General features: G+C 44.6%; 2 protein-coding genes across 4 annotated transcripts in view; one reads left to right on the plus strand and one right to left on the minus strand.

The window, feature by feature from the left end:
- LOC111159169 (upstream binding protein 1) overlaps positions 1-13,651 on the plus strand; it is a 58,348-nt gene extending 44,697 nt beyond the window's left edge. Inside the window, exons 10-16 of one of the 2 annotated variants that reach the window (XM_022521604.1) lie at positions 804-858; positions 1,129-1,222; positions 4,413-4,503; positions 5,203-5,318; positions 7,435-7,577; positions 8,487-8,538; positions 10,843-13,651. In XM_022521604.1, coding sequence (XP_022377312.1) covers positions 804-858; positions 1,129-1,222; positions 4,413-4,503; positions 5,203-5,318; positions 7,435-7,577; positions 8,487-8,538; positions 10,843-10,880 — 589 coding nt within the window. In that variant the 3' untranslated portion in view covers positions 10,881-13,651. The remainder of the gene's footprint in view (positions 1-803; positions 859-1,128; positions 1,223-4,412; positions 4,504-5,202; positions 5,319-7,434; positions 7,578-8,486; positions 8,539-10,842) is intronic. The other variant, XM_022521605.1, reaches the window with a different exon arrangement.
- A 203-nt stretch (positions 13,652-13,854) lies between these two features.
- Positions 13,855-15,023, minus strand: part of LOC111159170 (F-box and leucine rich repeat protein 2) — a 151,304-nt gene continuing 150,135 nt past the window's right edge. Inside the window, exon 15 of one of the 2 annotated variants that reach the window (XM_022521606.1) lies at positions 13,855-14,805. In XM_022521606.1, coding sequence (XP_022377314.1) covers positions 14,698-14,805 — 108 coding nt within the window. In that variant the 3' untranslated portion in view covers positions 13,855-14,697. The remainder of the gene's footprint in view (positions 14,806-15,023) is intronic. The other variant, XM_022521607.1, reaches the window with a different exon arrangement.

The raw sequence follows: 15,023 nt of genomic DNA on the forward strand, positions 1-15,023 counted from the left end.
GGTCATGACTTCAGAGGGGGGCTCTGGGCTCCCGCACTGCTGGCTGAGCACACAGCTTCTGGGAGCAGCCGCGCCCTGTGCTGGCCAGGAGCTGTGCTCTCCAGGTGACCCACACCTTCCCTGTCCGTGTAGGCCCAGAGGTAGAGTCACCAGTCAGCATCATAACTTACATAACTGAAGTACAGGTGCTAAGAAAGGAGTCTGAGCCCAGGACCAGGAAGGCGCCACACTCCCTGTGGAGTTGTCTGCGGTTTTGTTTGATCTTAAAAACTCAAGGAGAGTGGCACGCCATTATTCCTTTTGCTTCCCTGAATTTCCCATTCATTAATCATGGGTAAATGTATTAATTAAACAGATAATTATTTTCCATTTTTACTTAGGACTATTTCTTGGACCTCCTTATTTTATTAAGTGTGTGTGTGCATGTGTGTATGTATTTTGCAGTACTTCTAACTCTATCTTGATTTCTCATACTATTTTCTTACTAAAATGAATGAGTGTCCTTCATTTTCCTGGCACCCCTGGAAATAATTGGAATCCTTTTGTTTCCTAAAACTTGAAGTTCTTACCTGGAACTGCTAGAGAAGAGGAGGATGAGGCGATAGCTGAACAGCCTCCTGTCACTTTCCTCATACTCACTGCCTGACCAGTGGTGCCAGCATTCTCAATCACAGATCTACACTCTCTGTCCTACAGTATTATATTACACTGACCCAGTTTAATAGCCTTTAATGTTTTGGTTTTAAGTGTGTGTGTGTGTGTGTGTATAATAATTCTCCTCTCCTTCCTTCTGTTCTCCCCAGCAATTCTTCTTCCCCAAACCATCAGGGAGATGGAGTTTCACAGGCCTCCAGTGAAGTAAGTGTCTTCATCCTGAAGCTGTCCGAAGCTCTAAGGATCCTGCATTTTTGAGGCTCTTACAGGGGCTTGAGGCATTGTTTGGGTCTCTGAGTAGTCAGACCTGTCCTCCTCTTGAGTGGGTTTGTTTTTTTGTTTTGTTTTGTTTGTTTTTTTGCTTAAACTTGGAGTATTTCTGTGTTTTGTTTAAATGTTTATAACATGCCAGTGACTTGGGTTTTTTATTAACTTTGAATAGTTTCTGTTTATGTTCATTTTCCTTGTTAATAGCAACTTCAGCCTTCAGCCACGATCCAGGAAACCCAACAATGGCTGCTCAAAAACAGATTCTCTTCCTATACAAGACTGTTTTCCAATTTTTCAGGTATGTTTTGTGTTTGTGTGTGTTTGTGTACATGTGTGTTTTGTGCTTGTTTCTGTACTTTTATTAACCTTGATTTTAAAAATTTTTTGAAGTTATGATGGAGTCATACCCAGTTTCACCTAGTGGTGATATCCTGCATACCTCTTATGTCAGGAAGCTAACATCAGTAGTCTCCCAGTTCACCAGTTTCAGGTACCTTCATCTTTGTACAGGTGTATACAGTTCTATCCAGTTTCTCTCATTAACTTCATTTTGAAGTAATTTTTGCCTTATTGTCTTTTGCGAAGATAGAGATGTTCTGTGAACCCTTCACTCAGTTTCTCATGTAATCATAGTATGATAGCAAAACTAGGAAATAGACATTGGTGCAACGTGTGTATATAGGTCTGTGTCATTTTATCACACATATGGACTTGTATAATCACTACCAAAGTTAAGATACAGAATTATGACATCATCACAAGGATTTCCCTTATGCTTCCCTGCCCCTCCCCCACCATACCTACACCCTGGCAGCCCTTAATCTGGTTTGTCTCTTGGACTTTGTCATTTCAAGACTATTATATACATGGTATCACAGAATATGTGACCTTTTGAGACTGACTTTTTCTCCGATCAGCATAATAATGCCCTTGGGTCCATCCAAGTGATTATGTATATTAGTAGTTCCTCTTTATTGCTATGTAGTAGTGTGTGGTATGAATCTACTCGGATATGGTTTCTGTGTACTTAAGTTCGTTTTTTCTTGCAGTGTTAGCTAAGGGAGTATGTAGGTGGGGTTTTTTGGTATTTTTTTTGTTTGGGTTTTTTTGGTTTGTTTTTTAAAGATTTTATTTATTTATTGGACAGAGATCACAAGTAGGCAGAGAGGCAGGCAGAGAGAGAGGGGAAAGCAGGCTCCCTGCTGAGCAGAGTGCCAGATGCGGGCCTTGATACCAGGGCCGTGAGACCATGACCTGAGCTGAAGGCAGAGGCTTAACCCACTGAGCCACCCAGGCACCCTGTTTGTTTGTTTTTAAGATTTTATTTATTTATATGAGGGAGAGAGAAAGAGCACAAGTCGGGGAAGGAGCAGAGGCAGAGAATATCTAAGCAGGCTCCCTCTTGAGTGTGGAGCCTGACACGGGGTTCGATCACATGACCTATGAGATCAGGACCTGAGTCGAAACAAAGAGTCAAACGCTTGACTGAGTCACTCAAGCACCCCTGTTGATGGAATTTTAAAAGGGACCAAGTGGAGCTTCTCCAGGTGGTGCTCTAGGAAACCTGTTTGGAGAGATAGTGATAGACTATGTGGGGCAGGGGCAGCATTTCCCAAGTGTGTTTGGCCCTGGGACCCTTTTCCTGGCTAAACAGCTGCTGAGAATTGCTGGGCCACAGTAAACTGGTAGAGAGCTTGCCTTGCCCGAGGTGCTGTGGGGCCAGGGCAGGGCAGTGTGAAGCTTTGAAGGGACAGAACTATGTGCACACACCTGGCCTAGGGGAGAGCTTGATTGCACAAAGAACATGATTTTCTCTTCCGTCAGCCATTTATTGTTGTTCGACAAGTAGTCATTCCCTGTGTAGCTCTTTGTCTCTTGAAGATTTATTTATTTATTTGAGAGAGAGAGCATGAGAGGGGAAAGGTCAGAGGGAGAAGCAGACTCCCTGATGAGCAGGGAGCCTGATGTGGGACTCAATTCCGGGACTCCAGGACCATGACCCAAGCTGAAGGTAGTCGCTTAACCACCCAGGCGCCCCTTTGTCCTTTAAAATTAAAGTAATGGATGAAAGTCTTGCTAGTTTGTAGCCATATTTTTATATGACTATATCTTTGTGAAAAATTGGAAATTTAAAAATTTCATTGTTTGGGGAAGATGGATCTTGAACCCTCATAGGAAAGACGTGAAGAGCAGAGTACATACAAAAAGCTCCGGCTGTGGGAACCAAGGGAGGTCCTGTTATGTGAATACAGGTTTCTCTCTGGAGAAGTTTCAGCTCTTTTCGCTGTGAGCATTGTTCCCTCGGCTTGGCCTCCTGCATTTCCCTTACACAGGAGCTTCCCAGCTGTAGAATGGGGAGGAGGAGGGGGAACCTGCTGGCTCAGAGTCTGTGGCCATTCATCTTCGGTAAAGGCTGTGCACACGAGTATCTGTCCAGTTCTTTATGCAAGTTGAGATTCACACACACATCTCTGGCCACAGCTGTGGGACTCCGGAGAGAGTGGGGAGATAGCCAGTCTTTGCTTCCCTGGCTCTGGAAAACAACTCCTTTAGTGTTTGTGCCTCCTGGAGGTGGCCTTCTGTGGTCTTTCTTTTATAAGGCAGGAAGTTATCAGGCTCTCACCTTCAAGCCTTCAAAAATAGATAACTCCATTATCTTGTTACATACCTAAGCGGGTATTGCTTGGAAGTCATGCCTTAATCCCAGAGGTTATCTTAATTATAGCAATAAACTACACCTTGAATGTTAATAAAAAAGATTGTGGACACAAACATAAAAAGTAGGAGAGGATGAACTTCCATGTAACCATCCCAGCCTTTGGTTGGTTTTGCTTTCTACTCTTTTCCATCCCACTTTTCTATTCTATTTTGAAGCAGATCCTAGATGCTATGTTATTTACACTTAGCAGTGATTTGGGGAAATCGTAAGGTGTAATGTGTGAGTCTGTGCCATGTTTTCGCTTTCATTTTAAAACTGGCTGCTGTGACAGTAATGTTGCAGAACGTTTGGAAGTTGCAGTATCACTCAGAGGGAGCCAACTTGGGCAGGTCCCCAAAACTCTAGACTTCCATTTCCTCTTTTTGTAAAATAAAACCTTATTATTGTGATCTCAAGGTTAATTATCAGGGGGTCAGAATCCTGCTTATCCACAAAACCAGCAGCCAGCCAAAACAAGGTGGGTGGTGAAGTTGTGTACTGGGAACAGACAGCCCTGTAGGCCCCACTCATCTGTCCGATTGACCTGCATCTGGGCTTCTGTGCTCCTCCTCCATTCAGGACATAGAAACGCCAGCAATGTATTTATTTATTTATTTTCTCTGTGGGACAGGGAGTGTGTGTATATGCTCTTTTGTTTGTGTCTGTGAGTGTACACACAGGAGACCGTGATGGTTCTGAGGGACAGTTCACCGTGTGAAGACCGATGCTGTAACCGGTCGTGCTGTTGTTTTTCCATCTCTGAAAAGAATCTCTTTTTGCTGTTCTCCAGGTGCCGACTTATTAAAACTGACAAAGGAGGATCTAGTACAAATTTGTGGTGCAGCCGATGGAATTCGGCTCTATAATTCCCTGAAGTCCAGGTAAAATACAGCGTTTAAAAGGAACTGTTGGGGGGCACCTGGGTGGCTCAGTGGGTTAAAGCCTCTGCCTTCGGCTCAGGTCATGATCCCAGGGTCCTGGGATTGAGCCCCGCATCGGGCTCTCTGCTTGGCCAGGAGCCTGCTTCTCTTCCTCTCTCTCTGCCTGTCTCTCTGCCTACTTGTGATTTCTGTCAAATAAATTAATAAAATTAAAAAAAAAAAAAAAAAAAAGGAACTGTTGGCTTGTGATGAGGACAGATGTTTGTGTGGGGAGCTCTGGCGGGATGCTTTCCGGTGTGGGCACTGTGGGGCGTCGGGCCTCATGCTCGGGAGGAGACTTTTCTGTGTGCACCCTCAGGGCAGGCACTGATGAGGGCAGAGGTAGACTGTAGAAACGCACATGCGCAGGACTGATTTCTTGAAGACCATTCAGTCGAATCTTACTAACTTTAAATCGCTGACTTAATCTTGAAACTTAAATTTACCAGTATCTGACACACCAGCTCAGTGGTTTAAAGTCTGGATCATCAGATTAGACCACCTGTGATAGTTGGTGTGAGGTGTGTGTTTTTATATTTTTATTAGTCATTTTGTGTAATGAAATGATACCGTAAAGTTCTCGTAAGGAGATAGAACTTAGAGTCCTGTAGTGGTCTTTTGTACCTGCTGCGGCTCACGTGGGGCGTCTTCTGATTGCAGGTCGGTTAGGCCCCGCCTGACCATCTATGTCTGCCAGGAGCAGCCGAGCAGCTCACCGCTGCAGGGCCAGCAGCCGGCTGGCGGCGGAGGCGACAGTGGCAGTGGGACGCCATACGGTGGGTCCTGAGGGCATCACGGCTTCCCATCGCACCTTTTCTGTCACGGAGGCAGAAGCAGGAAGGCCCCGCGCGGGGCTTGGAAGGACCGCTGAGCTGCCTGGGTGGGACTGCGGACAGCAGGAGGGGCAGTGGTGCTGGGGCCAAGGCCTCGGGAGAGGGGAAGCTAGCTGCCTTTCTCTGCTCTTTCCAGCACTCTCTGAGTCTCCTTTGTATTTGGCTTTCTGTGCTGGAAAGCGCCAATAAGTGAAAGACCAGCTTGAATGCCTTTTGGAGTTTAGCTGGCTTTTAGTCCCCCCTTACATCTCAAATTTACTGAAATGATGACTGTAACATTGGCAGCTTGGCAAGAAAGCAGGAGGGTTTTTCTTTTTTTTTTTTTCTTTTTCTCCCTGCCCCCCTTTTATTGACTGGGGGAAAACCTTAAAATATCACATGTGCAGAGATTCACATGTGTTCCAGCACTAAGTGTGTGGACTTGTCTCCAACAGACAGCGGGCCAGTGCTGTGAGCTGTGTGCTGAGCGGCACCACGTCCTTGGGGCACCGTTCACACACACCAGGCAATTCTCCATCCATAGAGTGCTGGCTGAGGGCAGACACACCCTGGCCCTTCTCTCCTCTAAATACGGCCCTCAAAAACAAAAGTAGTTACGCTTTTAAAGGATGTGTTTTCTCATCTGTAAGGTTGGGTGTGTGGTAATACCTCCCTCCCCTCTGCCCTATTCTCAAGCAAAATAAGGGCAACATGCTCAGAACTCTCCAGAAAGAAGTGTGTTATGGAATTCACAGGGGCAATCATTTACCTTATTTCGGGTAGACCTATAAGTGTCACTTTGTGTTTGAAAAATCCCAGTCTCTTGTGAGTTTTTCCACTTGGTGTCATTTTGACTTTAAAAGCTGTGAGTTTGAAGACTGAAGATAAAAAAGTTAATCTGAAAGGATAAAATTCTAAAGGAGCTCTCCAGGTATCAGGATCTTGTGTATCATTTACATCTATGTGGTCAGGCCTGTTGGACTTGGGAAGGTGTTTGTGGAGGAATGTAGGAAATGTTGGCCAGCTTAGCCCTAGGGCAGGGGTTTTCTGCATTTCCAGCAAACTTCCTTAAGAGGCCAAGTAGGAAATGCCTTGACTTTGTGGACTTTGGGGGCTCTTTCCCACCAGACACCGGTGATGGGCGCGGCCACATTCTGATACAGTTCTGTTGGAAAAGAACAAGTGAGGGCAGCGCTGGGCTTACACAGGCTTTAGTTTGGGGACTCTGCTCTAGATCAGCTCTCTGTCTCCCCTTGACTATAGTTCCACATTCTAAGCTTTCCATAATGTGTAATTAGTAGAGGTTTCCGTTACTGTAGGCACACGAGAGACCCTCCTGTTTGGGGAAGGTGCTGGAGAGTTCTAGCACGGTGATCTGCTCACTGGCTGGCTTGAGTCCAGGACCGAGCAGGACCTGTAAGAGCCAGGCTCCCTGGACATGCACGTGGCAGCAGACGACAGCTGCTGCAAAGGGAAATGTTCCGGAAACACAGGCCTCTGGAGGACGCAGCAGCACGCATCACTGTCCACATCCTTAGCTTTTTATGTGGTGTCTTCTGTACCGTGTTTCATTCTCTGGGGGATTCCTTGGGATAAATTTCCAGTAGTAGGATTACTGAATCAACAGCGATAGAGTTCTTTTTATATATTGCTAGACACACATGATAATTTGAAAACTGTTTCCTTCAGCTGAAATTTACCATAAAATCCTTCCATTGTAAGCGTCCAGTAAAGGACATTTTAGTAAATTGAGAGTTTTGCAGTCACTACCTCCATCAGGTTTTAGTCCCATTACTCCATAAAGACCCCTGTGCACATTTGCAGTAAATTCCTGTTTGTTTTTTAAGAAAAATGAAAACTTCAAACCCTATTATACAGATATTACTGTTAACGTTTATTAAATTATACCTGTGACATTGTTAATTTATTATTATTTCAGGGGGTAAGGGAGGAAAGATACTAGTTCCCATTTTTAATTTTTATACATATGTTTTTTAATACTTTGAAAGGGGTGATCTTAGAGATGTGGAAAACAGATCAACGATTACTGCTAAAAAGCTACTCTTATTTTTTATTTCAGTTTATCATGCAATCTACTTGGAAGAAATGGTTGCTTCAGAAGTTGCTCGAAAACTTGCATTGGTGTTTAATATTCCTTTCCACCAGATTAACCAGGTCTACAGACAGGGGCCCACCGGTATTCACATTCTTGTTAGCGATCAGGTAATGTGAACTGGCGTGCCATCGCTTTTCCCTTCCACACTGGCATATCCTTTCTCTTTATCACTGAAGAACTATGGAAAAATTCTGTGATCCCCTTATGGAAGTACTCCAGAGAATCCGTTTTAAAGAACTGGTGTCAAATTTGTAAGAATCTAAAACCAGGAGTTTCAGATATCCTGGTGATACAAGGAATATAAACCCAGACCTGTGGCTTTGGCCCCTCTGCTCCCCTACCCTCCCTTAGACACTCTCCGGGAACTTCGGGGTTAGCATGGCTTTGGCCCATTTTATGTAAGAAGTGTGTTTGGATGTGTTTTCCTTTTGTTCACTATTGGATGATTGATCTTTATTTAAAAAAAAAAAAAAAATTTTTTTTTTTTTTTTTTTTTTTTTTTTTTTAATTTTATTTGAGAGGGAGAAGCAGAGTCCCTACTGAGCAGGGAGCCTGATGGGGGCTCGATTTGAGGGCCCTAGGATCATGACCTGAGCCAAAGGCAGGTGCTTAACTGACTGAGGTGTCCCTGATGATTCATTTTTAAAAATGTTAAGGTTCTCCCAGTGTTCAGCAACAAACAGGTAATAATAGACCACTAACGCTGTGACTCTGTGTTAAGAGTCATTACAGGGCCCAGCCGGGAAAGCTCCCAGTGGGTCAGGCGGGTTGTGGTGCTATCTCAGGGACCAGACATGGGCAGGCCTGGTCAGCTTGAGGCCCTGCCAGTGTAGCAGGTGCGAATGTTTACCACCTCATGCTGCCTTCACGAGTTACTGTTTTGACCACTGAGTTCTGTATTTGTGCAACAGTGTACAGATGATGACATTTTCCTGGAGCTGCTAATTCTACTCTTTTCTGATCAGCTCAGGGAAAAAACAATTGGATCTTAATTGTTATCTGCTTTATCTTTCTAGATGGTTCAGAACTTTCAAGATGAGAGTTGTTTTTTATTCTTCACAGTAAAAGGTACTTTGCATGAGTGCATGTGTCTTGAAATGCTGAAATGAAAGATGGTGTGTGCTTGTAATCAGTCACCTTGTGTGCTTACTTTTGAAAATGCTGGCTTTACTAGTTTTAAGAGTTTGAAAAATGAATCAAGAGAATATTTCTAGTGGTTGTAATAGAAACTAACAAATAAGGAAGGGGAGTCAGTCCCAGATTATTGGGAAAAAGTACTGAATTCAGCCACCATTTTCTTGAGTACCTTGTGTCAGACAGCTTTTGGTGCTAGAGAGGTCTTTAACAAAACACTCCATGGAACTCCTGGTAGGGAAGGCAAACCAGAATTAGCCACCAGATGCATGCAATTACAAAATCTTTTAAGTGCCTTGGAGGAGTGGGTAAGTGGGAGGTGCTTGTGTTTAAGGGGGTGCTGGGTAGGGGGGACTTGAAGCGGATGGGCAAAGCCTCTCTGAGGAGGTGTTAGTAATGCTGAGACTTGAAGAGTTAGGGGAGATGCCCACCTGAGGAACACCCCAAGGTGTACGCAGGAAAGAGCTGGGCTGCTGTGCAGGGCCAAGCAAAGGCTGTGTCACTGCCACACAGCGTGAGGGGCACACAGAGCAAGAGTCAGAGTACAAGGTGTGGTCTGGTGTGCAGGACCTGGGCATGAGGGTAGCTGAGATTTTATTTGAAATGCATTGGAGACATCAGTGAAGTTGTTTCAACAAAGGATGAATGGGATTAGGTTTTTCTTCCACCCTTTTATTTTTTTTTTTTTTTTTTTTTTTTTAAGATTTTGAAGTTTATTTATTTGAGAGAGAGCAAGAGAGGGGAGAAGGTCAGAGGGAGAAGCAGACTCCCCGCGGAACTGGGAGCCCGATGTGGGACTTGATCCTGGGTCTCCGGGATCGTGACCTGAGCGAAGGCAGTGGCTTAACCAACTGAGCCACCCAGGCGCTCTTTTCTTCCACTCTTATGACTCTGTGAAAGCAGATGGGAATTGGAGGAAAGCTGGAGGCAGGAGAGGTCACTGGGGTCTGACACATTTATGGGCGGGTCCTGCTGGGCTCTACATTTGAGTGGCACTGTGGGGGTAACTCTTGTTAAGAGCCATTGGGCAGACGGTGTACCTAGTAGAGAAGCAGGACTGGTTGGGAGAGACACAGTCAAGAGTTCCATTTTATATGTGCTTGGAAAAGCCAGGTTGGCAGTGAATTATCCCCATCTGGAGTGGGCAGGAAAGGCCTGGACTTGAGATGGAATTTGGAAGCCTTTAGCACATCCACAGTGACTCTAAGCCGTGGAAGGCACTGCAGTTATTTAGGGAAAAAATACTGAAGAAGGGCCCGGATGGGGCTCAGAGGGCTAATGGAGGGATTTTTAAATGCAAAATTTTTATATGAGGAGACTTTTTAAAATCCAGTGGGTTAAGAGCCGAATCCAGGCCTAACACAAAAGCTGCACCTCAGAGAGCAAGGCGCTGTGTCCCCCTTTCCCAGTAGTCCCTCTCGAAGGATGGAGTCCAAAACTGCAGCGCCTGGTCGGCTTCATGTGCGTGTGGCATCTTGTGTTTGCCATTCCGTTAGCGGTAGGCACAGTAGCTTCCCCTGAGCTGGCTCACTCCCTCTTTCACTGTCACAGCCTCTTGGGCTTAGCACTCTTCTGCTCAGCATTTTGTCGTCAAAGCAGTACAGCTTTTACTCTCCAAAACTCAAAAGGTCTAAAAAAGGAAAGTCTTACTGTAATCATATCATTGTGTTCTAAGAAAGCAGTGGATGTTGCTAATGTCAGACATCTTAGCACATCCCCTCTGATCGCAGCATGTTATTCAGACTCCTGTCCTCATGAAAACATTTTTGTTCCGTGATGAATGCCTGTACTACTTCCAGCCATTTCCTGAGAAACACTAGGCCATCAGACAAAAGTAGTGATTTTTTCAGAATGTCTCAGATCTGCCTCTGAGGAGGTTAAAAACTTCATTTCCAGGAAAGGTGGATGGAAGCACCCAGTGTGCGTGTGTCATGCGGAGTTGGCTGGCCTGGGGCCTGCCCAGGAGTCTGCGCCAGCCCCAGCTCCCGCCCCCTCACTCCCCCCACGCCCCAGAGCAGACAGGCAGCAGGGGTACTGACCCTCATGGGCACATGGGCCCCACATCAGAAAGTAAAATACCCCAACAGGGATTGTGCAGATGCTCTCTCTCTAGACTTAAAGGTAATTTGAATTGGGAAGAGAAGCTATAGCTTTCTGGGAGTTTGCAGTTTAATGGCCTTGATTTTCCTAAGCCCGCCCAAAAGAACTGTGTGTCACATTTCTTTCCTTTTCCTGCAGCTGAGAACGGTGATGGTATCCACATAGTTTTGAAGTGATGTCGTACTTAGTCTGAACTATATTCAGTACCAAATAAAGTCACGCTTAAAAGTGTGTGAAGACTGAATCCAAGAAGTCTTGGGATTGGATTTTACCGTATGAAATGTTTCATATTGAAAACACAAGATGACCTTTCTAATGAGCTGTATGAGAGGCGAATCTCCTCACTGTCACTGCCATAGCCAAGCATCCTCGTGAGAGTGAGCACGTCGGGACAGCACGCGTGCGGCTCTGGGGCCACGTGCCAGCGGGGCTGCCTGCTTCTCTGGCAGAGGCCAGTAGATACAGTTCCTAGAAGCAGCCTTTGCTGTCTTTTTACACTGTATGCGGTTTGGAAATGAATGTAAAAACGTACTGTGGGCATTTACCTTTCTGTGCCAGTTTGGCTTTTATTGCCTGAACCTTATGCTGACCCAGAGCAGGGGTGGGGGACAGTGCTGTCATGGAGCCAGCACGGAATCTGTCTGCAGATGCGATGTGCCGAGACCGTGATCAGGGGTCAGGTAAGAGGCTTGGCACCTTCTCGGAAGAAATCATGTCTAAGGGTGTGTGTGACGGGCTTGTGCCAGATCGGGAAAGATCCGAGCCAGGAAGGCGGGCTTGAAGCAAACTGCATTATCAAGAGTACCTTGGTGAGAGGATCAGTGTAAATCCTAATAGGTACAAAGACTTTTGTGTTTTTGCTTTGTCACAGATTATTGAAAACCTTTTGCTTCTGCTTTATTTTTAGAGTTTTGTTTCTGGTTTTCATTTTTGAAGTCCCTTTTAAACTCGTGTGGTATTCCTCCCTTTCTCTGTCCCTCCCCTCCCCAACCCACCCCATCCTGTTCCTGAATGTTTTTAAAGCCCTGTCCCAGACAATGGAAACTGGTGACCTAGGTAGGGGGAAATGTATGGTCGTTTCTGACTTGCTGTTAAGGGGTCTTCATTATCAACAAGTTGAAATTATTTGTGGCAAATGAGATGTCATAAATGAAACACTAAATTGTACCATAAAAATACCCCACACTTTTGAAATATGAGCTTTAGTACAATCATGGGTAAATATTTTGGTGATTATTTAAGAGGCTTTCTTATATACTACATAATAACTTTTTTCTATAAAAAGGGTGCCTCTTCCACAAAACCAAATGCTTGTTTGCCAGTACACTTCTCAAAGGGAGCCCACTGCTTTTGCAATTTTCCTTTCTTGGTTCCCTCTGCCCGAAGCCTTCCCCATGCACACCAGCAAGCATCTGTGAGGCCTGTGGTGTAGCAGACTTCTGTTTCCCTTTAACTATAGCAGCTCTGACCAGTTACCCAGCTGTCTTGGTTCTGAATGTGTTTATTTGAATCTTACCTTTGTTCAGGCAGAAATAGGAATGAGTAATTTAGGCTTTGAAATCCCCCAGAAGACAAACTACTTCAGTGGGTAAAAGCTTTGACCTTTTGTGTTTAATTCTTAAAGGGTTATTGGATACAGAGAAGCCCAGTCTCTAAATATTTTCATCTTCAGTTTGAAAATATATGTAACTCCTCTAGACCCTAAAAGCAGAGGAACTTTCCTTTCTGTCATCTCCCTTTGCTTCCATATGAACACGTTTTCTGTACCAACCACTTGAAAGAAGTGAGCATACTGTTTTTGCTTGTCTGTTTAGCATTCCTTTTTGAGTCTCAAAGATACACGGAAATAAATGTCATTTAATGCTGTGTGCTATTTTGAATTCCTCATCAGGTTTTAAAAGCTCATTGAACTTGAAATTATACCAAGCAGCATTGACCATTAGTCTGTCCCAGTGAAGCAGGTTAAATTATGGCACCAGCAAATTTGCTACTTTGTTTTTTTAATAGTAGGATGTATACATTTCAGTATAATAAATGTTTTCCGATTGTTTTGCAAATGCGTGTCTCATTTAAAATCACACTTCCTAATGGTGTCCCCTGAAGTCCTGGAATCTGAGGGGGTTCCATGCAGGTGTTCTGAGCACCCCCAAGTCCACATGTTGTAAGAGGCAAGGCCTATGTGTTGTGTTCTTTCTGGTTTGTTTTCTCAAAGATGATGCAACTGAGGACAAATGATTCCTCTCACTGTTCCACACCTACAGAGGAAGCAAACCTGATTTTCTAATCTGAGAAACCTCACCTGAGCTGCTCTTGTGTTCTAATGAGGTCATAGGTCATTGAGGAATGAGTCCAGTAACTCTGATAGGTTGTGTCCTGGCTCAAAAGAGACCGTATAGAAAGCCCTGGTCATAGAAATTTTTAAAAACAGAGACTATAATTTACTGACACAAGTCTGTGTTTTATGCTATTTAAATAGCTTCTTGCATCAGTCATGCCCCCACACATAGTGGTGTAAATGTATATTAAAATAACCCCTGTGGTATATACGTGCACATTCTAGACCAGGAAAAACTAGAGGATCTCGCCAGGTGGTGAGGTCATCAGGGCTTGAACGCTTATTCTGATAATCTTGTTAACTTAAGGGGTCATGTATGCACCTTCCTTCTCTTCTGCTGTACCCTAAATGCTCCTAAATGGTCCATCTGTTGGAGGTACCACTGGTCACGGGCAAGTACCGTGTCGGGTTCGCTGTTCCACTCCAGCCTCCCGTGAGCTGTGCTCTTCATGGTGGGGAACGGCTGCTAGGAAGTCTGAAGTTCATGAGGTGAGAGTGGTGATGGGTTCCTGATTTTCATAAATATCACATATGTGGACAGCACAGAATGGAAACTAGTGCTTACCTGATTCTAGATATTAGGGAGGTCTGAATTTGGAAAATGGTTTTGCTCAGATTTGTCTGCCATGAAGATTATAGCAATAAAACCCTCTGACTTAAGCTTTGCAATGGTTTATTCATTTTTATGAGTCTAAAAGGTGCCAACACTTTACTGAGCTGAGTTTTAAGTGTGTACAATTTTGGAATAGTTCTGGTGTAACGATTTCTAAGGTTTTAAAATAAACTTGGAAAAAATCACATCCATTCTACATGCATCCATTCATTATTTTTAATTGATTATATATATTATAGATAACTTAAGCCTTAATTCTATTTCTTTAAGGTCCCCCAAATTTTGTGAGAGCTGACACGATTAGCTTTTCTCCTAGAACAAAAATGCACTCTGCAGTAGCACCTGCCACAGCTTGTTTCCAGTCAGGCAACATGGACTCGGTGGTTTTTGTCTAGCTTTTGGTCCCCAAAAGAGTGTATGACAAGTTGATAGAAAGGTGAAGGCCCTGCTCCACCCAGTTCAGAGTCCTCATTTCTTTGGTGTCTCATGGAAACCTAACTTGCCTCCCACCTAAGTCTCTACGTATAAAACTCTCAGGCATCACGAATTTGCAGTACAGGTCACTTTGAGAAAGTTACTATTTCATCTTCAAAGTGGAAAAGTCCTGCTAATCCAAATGAAATCACTGTGAATTAAAGTAGGCCACTGGCTTCAGTATCAGGTAGAAAATCAACAGCTTAGTCTTTCTGCTCGGTTTGTGCTAACACTGATGGTCTAAGGAGCGCTGACAAAGCCAACGGCAGGACGCTGGTACCTAAGAAGGCACCCACCTCTTAAGAGATCCAGGTCCCCTTTGTGGTCCAGGCTGTGCTGAGACTACTCTTGCCATGTGCTGGCAGACACAAGGCTTTGATTGGATTGTATCGTAGCAGAATGAAGGTGAGAACTATCACCAGAGTTACTGCAGTCCCTACTGAAGTCTTTTACCTGTAAATGTCTTTCCCAATGGAGAACCAAGAGATCTGGGTGAAGGCGGAGCAGGAAGACCCGGGTCTTCTCTGGAGGAAGGGACACTTCATCGTGCCTTGGACTGAGGCAGTCGCCGTCAGAGAATGACACAGCACCTGCACAGTCGCTGTCCACTTCCTCCCACTGCTGTCGGGGGGGTGACAGGAGCAAAGTAGGCATGGACTTTGACATGAGGGAGCTGAGCCTGGAGGCAGAAAGCAGACAGATGTGGAGTAGTCATTACGTGTGTATTTGAGGATTACAGGCACAATCCTAGACAAGCCCGCAATTTGCCTTGTAGAATTGACCCTCCTTGATTCTCAGGCAGATAGTTCAAATACAGTTTCTCATGTAGGCTAGAGCTATTCCTGTTTACATACGTATCCTTCTGAAGTGAGGAGACCTGAATATCTGCCCTGGGGG

Source organism: Enhydra lutris, unplaced genomic scaffold (genome assembly GCF_002288905.1).
Source record: "Enhydra lutris kenyoni isolate GAN:26980312 unplaced genomic scaffold, ASM228890v2 scaffoldscaffold66, whole genome shotgun sequence".
Lineage (NCBI taxonomy): Eukaryota > Metazoa > Chordata > Mammalia > Carnivora > Mustelidae > Enhydra > Enhydra lutris.